The 14,180-nt window shown below is 37.6% G+C and overlaps 2 protein-coding genes across 3 annotated transcripts in view; one reads left to right on the forward strand and one right to left on the reverse strand.

The window, feature by feature from the left end:
* wdfy4 (WDFY family member 4) overlaps positions 1-14,180 on the reverse strand; it is a 50,590-nt gene that overhangs the window by 9,741 nt on the left and 26,669 nt on the right. For both annotated transcript variants that reach the window (XM_053501530.1, XM_053501529.1), the window contains exons 37-52: positions 13,031-13,152; positions 12,736-12,927; positions 12,461-12,564; positions 9,949-10,026; positions 9,595-9,786; positions 9,399-9,486; positions 8,743-8,915; positions 7,027-7,175; positions 6,202-6,322; positions 5,953-6,038; positions 5,797-5,859; positions 1,892-1,934; positions 1,663-1,782; positions 1,357-1,474; positions 1,072-1,181; positions 47-200 (exon numbers count right to left, since the gene is read on the reverse strand). In XM_053501530.1, the coding sequence (XP_053357505.1) occupies positions 47-200; positions 1,072-1,181; positions 1,357-1,474; positions 1,663-1,782; positions 1,892-1,934; positions 5,797-5,859; positions 5,953-6,038; positions 6,202-6,322; positions 7,027-7,175; positions 8,743-8,915; positions 9,399-9,486; positions 9,595-9,786; positions 9,949-10,026; positions 12,461-12,564; positions 12,736-12,927; positions 13,031-13,152 (1,913 nt within the window). The remainder of the gene's footprint in view (positions 1-46; positions 201-1,071; positions 1,182-1,356; positions 1,475-1,662; positions 1,783-1,891; positions 1,935-5,796; positions 5,860-5,952; positions 6,039-6,201; positions 6,323-7,026; positions 7,176-8,742; positions 8,916-9,398; positions 9,487-9,594; positions 9,787-9,948; positions 10,027-12,460; positions 12,565-12,735; positions 12,928-13,030; positions 13,153-14,180) is intronic.
* On the forward strand, positions 2,962-5,273 carry lrrc18a (leucine rich repeat containing 18a). The gene is made up of 2 exons (XM_053501531.1): positions 2,962-3,169; positions 4,358-5,273. Exon 2 carries the CDS (start codon positions 4,364-4,366, stop codon positions 5,114-5,116), a length of 753 nt encoding a protein of 250 aa, XP_053357506.1. The 5' UTR covers positions 2,962-3,169; positions 4,358-4,363; the 3' UTR covers positions 5,117-5,273.

A 14,180-nucleotide genomic window follows, 5' to 3' on the forward strand; every position in this document is an offset into this window, starting at 1 on the left:
CTTTTTATGTGTGAGCTATGGTAATAAGACAAAACCAAAGTCTCACCAAACTCAAAGTTGTTGGAGTTGATAAGGAAGTCTGGCAGGTAGAAGAATTCTGGAATGAGCTCTCTCACATCGCTCATGTTGTCTTTAGAGGCTGACTCCCACTCCTTCCTTATGCTGTGGAACATTCTCTCAGGAACATCAAATGAGCCGCCCTGCACGTTCCCACATGAACAGCACCATCAAAAAACAGCCATTTACATCTCGGCCAAGCCAGAAACAACTAAAGATCGAGCCCACCATGGTGGAAACAAAATAGTGCAGTATCTGAAAGCTACAGTAGTTTTGTGGGCTTCTTCATAACAGCGGGTGTCTAGAAAGATACAGCCCAGAAACAAACATGACATATTCATCAGAATTGACTGAGGCTTTTCCGTGAGTTTTAATTCCTCGTGGAAATGTATGTAATTTGCAGTAAAAAGATTATCCTCATTGAATGAAAGCAATAAATACAGTACATAGTAAATGCAGTTAGTGTCCCAAATCTTGTTATGATTATTACTGTACAGAAGAAAGCTGTTCATGTGCGGAAAATATCATTGTGAAGCGTCACCCTAATATTCGTATTGTGTTATACCGAATATTAAATATGCATGACATTTTATTTTAATCAATTGATTTCTGCCCTATAAATAAGATATTTTTTAAATAACAAAATGCAGTTTTGTTTGCCTATGATATGAGCAAATTTATTTGCATATATATTAAAATTCTCACTTTAATTCACTTTTGCGAAACAATACCGTTCTTACAAATCCCAACAAGGCAAAAAAAATAATGGAACACCATTCATTTAGGAAGCTTATTTGTGAAATTGCATTTCATAATAAAGTACGCACACAGTGAAGCTCTAGACTTTTACTTCATTTAGGAAGAAAATAGTTTGCTCAATACTACAACAACTAAATGTTAAAGGCCATGTAAAGCTCCTAAGGTGGCAAGAAAGAGTGAGATGAAATACATGGGTTTTTTTCCTCCATGGAATTCAGCATGCAAGTGATGCGAGCGTACAGTGCTATAATGTACCTGCAGGGAGAGGAAGGTCTGAGAGAAAGGTTCCATTCTCACAAGGTAAGATGCCACTATGATGGCAGAGGAATAGTGTGTGCAGTAATGACACTGTGCAGACAGCTCACCTGCAACAACCATAAGAATTACTTCCAGCATGAATTCTAATTACTGTTATAATCAGCTCATCTGCTCATAATGAAATTAAATTACAAAGTAAAATTACAAAGATGTTTCCGAGCAAGTGTGCAGAATACTTGAAACTCATTTAGTTGGTGAACAGTGATATAAATGAAATCTTACCCTCATTACTGTCTACTTCATTATATCGCTGGATAAATTTCTCTCTCCTTTTCTCATTCTGAGCACCCATTGGTTTAGACAAATCCCTGAATGATGTCGGGGATGACAAATCCAATGTCTAACAAGCGGTGGTGCATAAGAAAGGATCAAATTAAGCAAATTATAAGGCACAATGATGCTACAGGTGGGAAAAATGTGTTTACATAAACATACAGTATAGCAACGAATGAATGAATGCATGAATGAATTAATCAATTAATTAATGATTAAATAATTAATCAAATGTATTTTTTTTTTAAATGGTACCTCTGACTCATAATCAGCAAGGATCCATGGGAACACAGGATACTGCATCAGATCATTGTATGTCCGTCCAGCGAGTGTGTTCAAATGCATGAGGTATTCAAAGTTACTCATTTCTCCTTTCTGTTAAGAATCAAGGTTAACTACAGTCAGCGCACTGCATGGAACAGGACAACACATAATTCTCAGTATTGTTGTGCTGCAGGTTTAAGACAAACTACACAAACATTACCTGCCATTTAGCAATAACCGCCTTCTCGAACGCTGCTGTCTTTCTGTACCAAAACAAAACACAAGGACCATCTTACACACCTGCATTTCGATTTTTTGCTTCAAAAATGAACCACTGAAAGGTACTGAAGAATAAGAGTTCTGCCATGATAAGAACATTCTTTTTGAGGTTGCATAGCAACAGGCCCAGAACACAGAGACACAGAAAGGCACAGGGGTTCTATGTTATAGAGCAACAAGAGCGGCCTGGGAAAAAGGTAAGCTTTATGATATTTTACAGAAACCCTTCCTTCCCAGAAGTACAGTAGCAAATGGTGCCATCTATGGGACTTGTGTCATAACAATCAACTGGTTAGAGCTTCTGAAAAAATTCGCCTGTATGAATGTAGAACTGATCATTTCACCAGACAGAAGACAAACATTATATTTAAGATACTTTTAATACTGCATGTATCTCCACATGTACCTACAGTACAATGATCAGTTTATGCAAATATATCCGGGTTTACACTCTGTACACTATATACAAAAGTAAATCCTGTACTAGTGTTATGTGAGCTAAATGAATCCATCCATGCATCAACAATCAGTCACTTATCCAGCATTAGGTTGGTGTGGCAGCCAGGTCACTATTACAGTTCAAACGTCCTAGCTCAACCTCGCAATGTTTTCCAGCTCCTCTTGGGGAAACCTGAGATGTTTCCAGACTAAATAAGGTATATAATCTCTACTGCCAATCCTGAGTGTAAACCATGGCTTTCTACCTCCTACCACCACTTTACATGAATTTGGATGATCTAAAATCATACAAAGTAAAAATGTGTAAAAAAATAAATAAAAAAATAAAATAAAAAAAACTTTACTGACTGGTTCAAAAGCATCACTGAATGTAAGTGTACTGTATCCACTGAGACATTCAAATGCTAATGCAGCATTTCTTCTCCTTTCTCTCTGGCGACTGTAGCCAGCAAAGGGACAATAAATACTCCGTACCTCGGGCATGTGTTGCTTAGCAGCGAAGTTAAACAGAACAAAGCTGTTTTTGCCCTACTGCCACGGTTGAGTGAGGAGGCAGTTTCGTTTTTATCTAAAGCTTGTCTGAAGAGTCGCTACTCGCTTTTAGCTAGATATGTGAAGCTCATTTAAAACTCACGAGTGAAAGAAACAACTAAGCACTCTTCCTTTGGGATGAGGTGAACTAATGCTAAACCAGAATGGCTGATTGACTGTAATACAAACACGGATTAAGAGCAGTGACCAGAACTGCTATAGGAAATTGGTAAGTAATGAAATATTCCCTTGTAATACTAGTTGTTGAACTGATGAATGAAGTAAAATGTATATTTAATGCAAAAAAAAAAAAAAAAAAATATATATATATATATATATATATATATATATATTGTTATTAATTTATCTGAGAACACAATCAGAAGAAGTCTAATCATGCTTTTATTCATCTTATCTAGGAAACGGAGAGAAAATGGCTTTACTTTGTATACTCTTTCACTGACGTTTTTTTTGTGTACTGTCAGTATTCAAGTTAAACATTATAACAATATAATCAGTGCCAGCCATCACAAAGGATGTGCTGAACCTATGGTAAATTCCAGTACATTCCTCACCCCCTAGCTAGATTCCCATAATTGATCTACTTTAAAATGATGTTAAGGTTCCTATTACATTCAATATATCAAGGAAGTGTGTGAACCTATAAATGAAATTCAGCTTGGTTGAATTGCCAAAGTCTAACACATAATGATAAATCATACTACTGGTCAGCTCTCTATAATTGCACATGTTTGGATGCATAGGACTCACACAGAAAATAGAATAAAAACAAGCTAAACTATATTAGCCTTGTATCCATATGCACTTGAATATGATTAATGAGTCATAAAAGGGCCCGAAGGGCTTACAATGCAGCCACTCTTCTTCTTTAATAGGGAGGTGTGAGGTGCACAGGTTTTTAAATCCATTCCCAGAGTGTCATTTATCAAAGCACTGATTTGACTCTATTCACACAACCGCTCAGCCTGTAAAAAGCCATCCTGGATCAATCAGGTGTAACACAAGCAGCTCCCCCCCTCACCAGCAACAGTCCCCCTCTCAGATTTTGCATTCATTGCTTTTGTCCTCGTTGCTATCTTGGATTAGCCTCAATTACAGTGCAGTATGATTTTTAGAGATCCCTCAAGGGTAAGATGGGTGAGTGAGCTGGAGTATAAACATTACATTCTGCTTATTCCCCAAAAGACCCTTCATTCCCCCAAAAGTGCCTTGGGGCCTACACGATACCACCACCCCTATGTAAATATCCGGGATGTGTTGTCATTACGGTGTGCATGTTTAGTTAAAGATATTAGATCCTGAGATAACAATTACACAGATCAGGTTATGACTTAATCAGGTTGATCCCAATGTGAAAAAACAAAACAAAAACATAATCATTAATCTGTGTTCACAGAGCACCATGGCTAAAGGGAAAAAGGGTGGAACAAAGGGCAAAAAGATTACCCTGAAAATGGCCAAGAAAGCAATCAGAGTGACGCCAGAGGGAAAACAACGTCTTGATCTCAGCAACATGGGTATTGACACCTTTCCAAAATGTCTCCTAAAACTGACTGACCTGGAGGAGCTGGACCTGAGCCGCAATCAGCTAAAGAAGATCCCAGATTTCATTGGCCAACTCATTGGAGTGCTCTGGCTCGACCTGCACAGCAACTACATTGAGCAGCTGCCGAAAAGCATCGGACAGCTGGAATCTTTGTGCCACCTCAACCTGTGCAACAACAGTCTGGACTCGGCCGGTTTACCCGCTGACATTGGCAATCTGAGGAGCCTGCAGACGCTCAACCTGGGTATGAACCGACTCACTGCTCTTCCTCCCAGCATGGCTGCTCTGACCAATCTGAGAGAACTGGGCTTGTTCGACAACATGCTCACGGTGCTCCCTGAATGCCTCCACATGTTGCCCAACCTTAAAAAAATCAACACCAAACGCAACCCCATAGCCTACGCTCAGAGAAACGGCAAAGACACAAAAGCAACCGAGGGCCTGTATTTGGTGAGGGAGGAAGATTTGTGTAAGCTTTGTCTGGAGAAATGTAGGGAGGAAAGGCAGAGACAGGAAAGGAAACAGCTTTTAGGTCAGTCTCAAAGGAAAGGTAAATTTTCAGGGCTGATCACACCGAACTCTGTGGCACGGAGTAATCAGGGGCACTAGAACGTCCTTATGTTGTCCTTACTAAAGAAACTGAAGTAACTGCATAACATAATATTGGACATGTTGTATACTATTTTGGCGGTTTGTGAATAAATAAAAATAAATTGTCTGAAATTAATCAATCTAGTAAATAAATATGGTTAATAAAACATTATTATTATTATTATTATTATTATTATTATTATTATTATTGTTACTTCACATGTCAATGCACACTTAGTGCCGTGAACCCAAGACAAATAATTTGTATGTAGCACATACTTTGCCAATAAAGCTGATTCTGAATACAGTAAATCCACTGTTTTGACATTACTAAGTTCAATATCAGACTGAATACAATAATCCATCTTAAATATATTTTCATTAAATAAAAAAAGAAGATGGTGCAGATCATATATTATCATATTACTGGAATTAGTTCACAGTCACATAAAGTAACAGAAGCAGTTTTTTAATTAGAGGAAGTTTTAATTCTGCAGGCGGCAGTTACTGGTGTGTTTCATCAGATTGGTTGGGGGATTGAGGATTGAGAGCATTTCTGTCACTCATTAACAAAGTGTATTCAATGTCTTTCCCAGAAGCCTTTAGACACGAGCTGTCTCCTCTTAATCTGTTTTTTTTTTTTTTTAGAGAAGTTAGTGTTGGGAGATATGGTGGTATAGAAGCATAGGAACCTTTACCTAACATTTTGCATGGACTCTGTCACTCCTCTTCCCTTTAATGAAGGCACTATAGAGCATAACCTAGAGAAAGAACACAAGAGAGATCAATCTGGCTTTGCCCTGTCTAACCTCACAAACACTCATCGACTGGAAGGCACGTTTACATTTACTTACCTTTTAAAAACAATGAAATGGTCTTTGTTCACGAATACCAGAAACACTGATGCACCATTCTTCATGAAGATTTCAATAGCATTTTCCTAAGAGTTAAATGAATAAAATTAAAATATTGCAAAAAAATCGTAATAATTTAGGTGTGCCTCAAAAAAAAGTAATTTGTGCACTAATTCTTCTTAACAAAGACAGTCAAAGAGCATGATAAAAGAAAAAAAACACTTTAAAATCAGTAGCATTAAATTCAACCTCAAGAAGAAAGCGCATAAAATGAGCCTCTTTTATGTCCTCGTATGACCAGCGTCTGCAGACTGGGTTTACTGAGCTCCGTTCCTTCTTCAGCATGCCAATGATAAACGAGTCTCTCACACTGGAAACCGAAAAAAAAACCATCAAAAAATGATCTACGAAAGCACAGACTAGAAAAACTTTCAATAAGAAGCTAATTAATATTTCGAACTAAAATGAACTAAAACAACAGTATCAAATAGCACCACATGATTATTGGACACACATTATTATTACAACTTTTAATCACTGAGTGAAGCTACACTGGAGTGCAAATGTTTTCACATCACTATTCCGATTTGACGCAACCCTCAATACATAAGGCTTAATACACCTGTTCAAACTTCTTTTAAAACCTTATAAAGTAAAACTGGATCGACTGTTTATGTCATTAAGCAGTTTATCCAGGCATATTTGAATAAATAAATTAAAGCATGACAATGGAAGGAGGTGAAAAGTTTTAAGCATCCTAGTAAATTTAATGAATCTAATAAAAATGTCTAATAAATGTAAACAGTAATGCCAGCTAATAAATGCTGACTTCCACTCAAATGCTGCAATATTTAGATAATTTTGGGTTTAGGGGGGAGTTGAGGGGCGTTGACGGGTAGTGATGATGATGATGATGATGATAATAATAATAATAATAATAATAATAATAATTGTTGTTGTTGTTGTTGTTTATTTATTTGTTTAATTATTTATTGAAACTCGTTTTGGAAAATAAAAATAAATCAGAACAGATCTGAAAGTCAGTAAGCTGAGTAGAAGTAGAAGAAGCTGTACCTGGTGGGTTGGTGGTTTCCACAGCGTACATCCCCATTGGAGGTGAGTGTGAAGCCCTCACACACATAGAGATTAGCCTTCCCAAACAATAATACTCCCTCCACTAGCATATGGCCGCTGACAACAGTAATGCAGTGCTTCTCTTTGATCTGGACATATAATTATAAAAGTAAAAAAATTAAAATAAATAAATAAATAAAAGTAAAATAAGTTCCATATCTACAGTATATACAGTATTTAATTTAAGGATTGAATATCCATATATAAATAAGAATCTAAGAGGGATGTACATACAGAACATGTGAGTACCTCTTTTAAGCAAGCTGTTAAACTAATGGGTTGGGCGAGAATTAGTTTATAGACTGGTTTTGGATCTGGGGAAGGCATGAGTGCGCTGAATGAATGAGTAATGTAAATGTGAACATCTCTTTTAAGCTAGTTGTTTAATTGATGAGGATAAAGTCTGCAGCACTTGCCTCTAAACCCTTGCTCTAGGGCGAGGATGTCAAAGAGGCACAGCCCTCACCCTGATTGATCGCTGTTACCACTTCATTATCTACAACAACATGGTGGCGAAACAAAGCGAGAGAACTAAAACCATGGATGACTTGTGTGTTTGGGAAAAGGGGCCGGAGCACTGCAGGCATTGTCCTGTGATTATGCACGGCTAATTTTATTGTCGCCCTTCATTTCACACCATGCGTTTGCACCTGGCCTCAGCGCCAGCTCCACAGCTCCGGGCCCCTGGGACGTAGGTCTCCAAAACATATGGGGCTCTGCTGCAGCAGCCGCTCCTCAATTAATACAAATCAAATCAGAAGTTATCCTCTCCATGCCAGCACCCCCTCAGCACCAAGCAGAGGGCCCCACTGTTTATTACCAAAATTAATCAATGACATACACAGAATAGCAAAACACTAATTGATTAAAGTCTAGTTTCCATACATGATACACCTAGTGGTTCATCTCAGAAACTTAAAGCAGGTATAATCCTGACATGTGACCAAAAAGGAATGCAATGATATAACATTAACTAAAGCATTAACACCATAACATTAAGTCTAACGCATGGAGGTACACCCTGCAGCTTACAGCACACAAAGGATCAGCTTTAAACATCCCAGACACCACAGCACACCCTGAGAAGGCCTCAAGGGGTCACAGCTGCCCTGGTGACACAAGTGCAACCTAAAACCTACAGTAGGTGGTTTTAATGTTAACGTTTTTAATGTTTTTAGTGTATACACACATATTAAATACCTAGCTTGAAACCATATTCACATACATATGCCCAGTTCATCTAGGGGCCACAAATAAAGAGATTCAAGCATCTCTTGACATCATATTTATATTTGTGTCAGTTTCGTTCCTTGCACACACTAGTTAATGAACATTTGTCAATAACTGTGATTTTGGGTTGTTAGCAGTGTGTGAAGATTAATAAGCATGGAGCAAACTATTCATCTGACAAACGGCACAGCATGATTCAACGCCCTCAAATAAAAACGTGAGGTCTAACATCACCCCCTACAGCTCCTTATTAATACTTCTGTCAGGAGCTCACTCTTCATGATACCCTGTCAGAGGGAAAGCACAGCTCCATGTGTGTAGGCGTAATGATCCTTACACAAGTGTACTAAATAAAGTGGAGCTCCTTTACAATGGGGACTGGAAGTTAAAAAGAGGTCAGGTGCAGAGTTTGTTGGCGGCCTTTACCTCTTCATTGGGAGCCAGCTGCTGTATTATGAGCTGAGACTCCACACACTCATCGGAAATATCTTCAGTAGGACTCGAGACCTCAGTTAGTGTTGGGAAGAAGGTTAGATGCTCACAGTCCAGGCCGGGCTCCTGCTCAGCCTCTCTGCCTGACTCACAAAGAATCCTAAGCTCTGACATATCGAGAGAGAAAGAGAGAGAGAGAGAGAGAGAGAGAGAGAGAGATTCTTCAATTTATGTTTTTAAAAAATAAACTATTACTGTATGTTTTTTAAAGATATTTATATTAAGATGATAATACTGAAAGTTACTCGCTTGTCCAAACTCCACTTAATAACGTTTCTGTTAGTTTGTTGCTAGACTCATCTTTTAATTTTGAACATTTTTTTAAAATAAATTGTAATTGTAAAATAAACATTTCGCTAATTTAAAATTCTAAAACCAAGGCTTTGCATCTCTGCAACCACACAAAAACCTGTCATTTGGAGAGAGATGTGCAAACTGTCTTTTTCCATTCATTTTTGTTTATCTATTTCTTATAATTAATATGCAGACAAATAAATGAAAATTGTACAGCTAGTTTTAAAACTGCATTGCAATAAGATAAACTGGGTCAAATAAAGAACCAATCACGGCAGTTAAAACTATCCTGATACCTGCATCTGCAATGCCAAGTTCTGCCACACCTTTGCTCTCATCTACAAGGCTGTGTTTCATATACAATCCTGGCATCAGGGATGGAAGCTGTAAAAGGAAGGTGATGTTGTAAATGAACGCACAAAGGGACCAAATTGAGCAAAATACACTGTGATAACCTTTCAACCCTTCCTGCAGTCATGAATGACCCCTGACCTTTTTCGAGCGCCTCGCTGCCTTCCTGCGAATGCGGAGTCTGGTGCGGTTGGGCCCCTCAGCTGCGTCCTGCACCCATCCCTGGTTGGTGAAAACTCCTGGACCAGGGCCAAACAGCCCCCTCTCACGAAGCAAGTCCTCTTCTATCCTTAGCCACTGAACAGCCATTAGCTCATTCTCACAGCGCAGTGCCTGTGCAGGACAAAACAACCCAGTCATCAAGGAATCCAACAGGGCAGCAGGGTGATTTAAATCTTTATTTTCCAAATCTTCTCTAAATGACAGCATATGCTCATGCTGTGAGTCCTAAGCCATATAATCTAAATAGAAATTTTAAGAAAAATTCTGTCAAACCTGCATGTGATTCTTCAACAAGGTCTCGAACATCTCTTCACCGATCTTTCTATGAACTTCTAGGTCTGCCAAAAATGTCTTGGAGAAAACCAAAAAAAAAAAACTTTTTTTTTTGTAATTTACACATTCTGGAAGCTATTTTGTATGTATGCAGTTAACAATTACATTTCATAAACTGCATTCATCATGTAAACAAGCTAGTGGCTACTGAAAACTACAATAACCCCAGCTCCAAATGCAATCCTGTGTTCTCAGTGTGTAGTAATTAAGTTAAAGTATAATATCAGCACAGTGTGAAGTGGCCGCTGGCCCTGCGCCACACCATGTGCCCAGCTGATATATTACACTGATTGGCATCAGCCCTTTAGGAGGTCTGTGTACAATATCATTAATGCATTCAGGCTAATATTTACTTAAAGAGTCATCAAGTTAATCATCACAGTGGTCTCCTCGGCAAGAAACTACGAGACCTTTTTGTAAAGCCTGACTCAGGAAGCAAGTTAACGCCCCCTCAGAGACCTGTGCTGAACCCTGCATGCTTTTCCGCTTAACATGATACAACAATGCATCCTTTAGGCAAAGCCAGCGCAGTGCAAGCAACAACTCTGATAATGGAAGCTTCTTTAAAGACAAACACGTGTGGACAATCTTATAATAAATCTCAACACTTTAATTCAATAAAAATATTTTAGTAGACTTCTGGCGAGAAGGTGCAGCAAAAGCAAACCAGCTTCAAGATATTGAAATACAAGTGAAATACACCAGCATTAAACCTTGAAACTACTCGATTATTATAGTAACAAAATTTTCAAGAAAAGAAAAATCACACCGTTGCGCCAGATGGATTATGACGTGCTACAAAGTAAAATTCACACAAGCAATTATAGCCTCATTCTCATGGATAAACAATGAATCATCTAATCATATTCCTTTATTTAGAGAATCAAAAGTAATATATAGCATTAATTACCCCATTTACAAAACACAAAACTTCTTGGCCTCTTAAACATGCCACATTAAATAGCAACCGCTGTGCAATTATCATCATACTAATTTACATTTTAATTATTTTTCAGGGGGAAAAACATCACCTTGATAACATAACATAATGTCAGCTTCATTCTGTGACATTGCTGAATGTGTAATAAACTTAACTTGATCATTAGACCATGTTAATTATCTTTCTGTTAGGAAGATATAATTATGCTGCCAGGAAATTTCTGACATTAATTGAAAAAAAAAGTTGGAGCTTTTGTTTCAATATTACCGAGCATGTCCGAGAGATGTCTTACAACGTGCTGAAACTTTTATAGTCTTTGGAATAAAAAAATAATTTTAATAATTTAAAAAGAAATTATTCAGAATCGTAGACTTGATGCTAGATAATTTAGGTCATGATAATATATGAGAATATATATATATATATATATAAATATATATATATATATTAGTATACTATATATGCACACACACTTATTTTTTTCTACATTGTAAAACAATGCTAAAAGCATCCAAAATATGTTTTATAGAGCCAGTTTCATAATGGGTTTTAGAAATACACTTGTGAATACTGACCTTCATGTCTTTAAATAAAAACTGACTGTCATTGTTGTTACTTAATTACCTAATGCCAAATGTGACATTTCATAGTTTATCCTTAATCCAGTATTCTTCTAAAATGTAAAAAATAAATTAAAATTTGTGTACAAACTTTTGATTGCTACTATATATGTTTGATTGATACTATATATATATATATATATATATATATATATATATATATAAGGCACTTACCAAAGAAAAGTACAACAATTGATATAACTTTTTTATATCACACATAGACTAAAAATTAAAGGATTTATTCCCAAAATTCTTCTCAGGTCCTTTTTTTGAGAGGAACAATTCATCAAAGCAGTTGATAGGCTGTCAGGAGTTGATATGATAAAGTATAACACAAAATGAATAATGTTTTCATCAGATTGTGACTGCCTATAATTACCACCCCTGTTTTCGAGGTGGAGACGGAGACGGCAGCAGTTGCAGAGAAACGCTAATTTCATGCCTTGTGCCTGAGTAATATCTCTGTGCATCCTTTTCCAGATGGCGACGTCTTCAACGGTGGCGACTAATGATGTGGGCCGAGTTTCAGGGGGAAAAACAACAATAACAGCGTCTTTAACCTTCACCAGATAACGCAATGTTCTACCAAGTGTTCCCGTGGAAAAAATTAACAAATATCAATTACATTGCCCACTGAGGTGTACTCAGCTGTAATGATCCAAATTGATTTTAAAGACGGATCGAGACAGTGCCACAGGCTAGGTTGAGACTGCTGGGTGTGGTGACTTTGGCAAAGGTGCTGGGGCACGGTGTCAGTGGGCTAAGCACCCGTGAACAATCTCTCACTTAATAAAATGTAATCTGCTCACCCAGGTACCACATGGGTCCACACAATGTCTAGAACCTGTTTAATCAGATTATAAAATTAGCAAAACTGGTGTATCCTACATACCTCCACATTAGCCTCTGGGTCTTTTCCAGGTGTCCTCTGGGGTGAGCGACTGCTTAGAATACTTATCTTTCTCTGGCCAATATTCAGCTTCTTTTTCTGAGAATCTGAAAGGTGACTGCTTAATCAGAGCCATTAAGAAACTCCATTGCTCTATAGATTACATTGCTATCATGATCACAAAATACATCAATCCTTTATTTGTTCTTAAAAAAATCAAACATCTAAAAATCTTGTTACCTAAAGCTTTATGCAACAAATTATGAAGAAACACTGACCTATAAAAACTTGCCAGGATTTCATGGCTAACTCTTCCCATAGAGGGCTCACATCACTCATGGAGACCAGGGTCTCCTTTCCTGCCTGCTTGGCCGAAAGGTCAATCTTATAGGCCTCCTCTAGTGAGTGTCTTCTCTCCTGCATGACTATATCCCATGTGCTTTCCACAACCTTCAACAGCTCTGACTCCACTGCGCACGGAATAATAGTAATTAAAACTACACACAATTTTTATCCTGAACACGCAGTGTAAATAAGTCTGTTGATCTGGAAGGAAAAAAAATCCCAACTCACCCTCTGCCGAATTAGGGATGTCAACCGGTGCCATAATTTGGTTGTTTTTGTGGGGAAAAAGATGTCGCCAGATTTTCCTGGATGTTTTTTTATGCATCTCACATCCGAATCCCTCAGGAAAACTGTGAGAACAGAATAATACTATTGACTTTAATTATCCATTGCAGTCATTACATTTTATTTTTCGTCATTATTGCCCTTTAGTTCTTAATTCTGATTGGTCAATAGGTGTTTTAATGAATATAATAGCATGATTCTTCATGTACTTCCATCTGCAGGGCAAATTACAGGTTTATACAGTATTAATGCACTCATTCATTATCATTTCTACAGGAAAAACTTGCAAATAAACATAATAAAAACTGGGGTTTTTTTCATATAATGAAAAATGCTTCTTTTTCAGTTTTCCCATATCAGCTCTTTGTAACAGTTTAGTTTTCTTTCAGATGGAGGACATTTTACTACTGTACATGTGACAAGCTGCAACTTAGAAAGGGGTGATAGACAAATGGATGTTGTAACACAAGCGATAGCCAGAACTAACTTGTTCATGCTTAATGTTCAACATGATGTAATAAATGAATAGGTAAAAAAAAAAGTAGAAAAAGTAAAGGTTACTGTTTGTAAATTGGTGTTGTATTAGAAAACACTAGATCTATTCTTGTTTTCCAAAAAATTACATTAAATTGTTGATTATTTTCCTATAAAATGACACTTTATCTTGTTTTTAATTCCTTACTTATATAATAATTTTTATAGAATAACTGAATCATACCAGGACACTCACTCACTAACTCATTCTCTATACCACATATCCTGTACAAGGCCACAGAGGGCTGAAGCCTGTCCTACGCAACTCAGGGCACTAGGCAGGATACATCCTGTACGGGCTGCAAATCCGTTGCAGGGCACAAATACGCACACACTCACTCACTCACTCATCTTCCATACCGCTTCATCCTGCATTCAGGGTTGCAGGGGGCCTGGAGCCTATCCCAGGAGGCTTAGGGCACGAGGCAGGGTACAGTACAACCTGAACAGGGTGCCAATCCACCGCAGGGCACACACACATACAAACACTTAGTCACACACTTCAGGCAAATTGTATAAACATACTGTACCAGAACAGCTGACTTTTATTCCTAACTTA

This window comes from Clarias gariepinus, chromosome 8 (genome assembly GCF_024256425.1).
Source record: "Clarias gariepinus isolate MV-2021 ecotype Netherlands chromosome 8, CGAR_prim_01v2, whole genome shotgun sequence".
Lineage (NCBI taxonomy): Eukaryota > Metazoa > Chordata > Actinopteri > Siluriformes > Clariidae > Clarias > Clarias gariepinus.

Bases quoted from the DNA above. Each gene is read 5' to 3' on its own strand.
- lrrc18a (XM_053501531.1), top strand. From the start codon at position 4,364: ATGGCTAAAGGGAAAAAGGGTGGAACAAAGGGCAAAAAGATTACCCTG.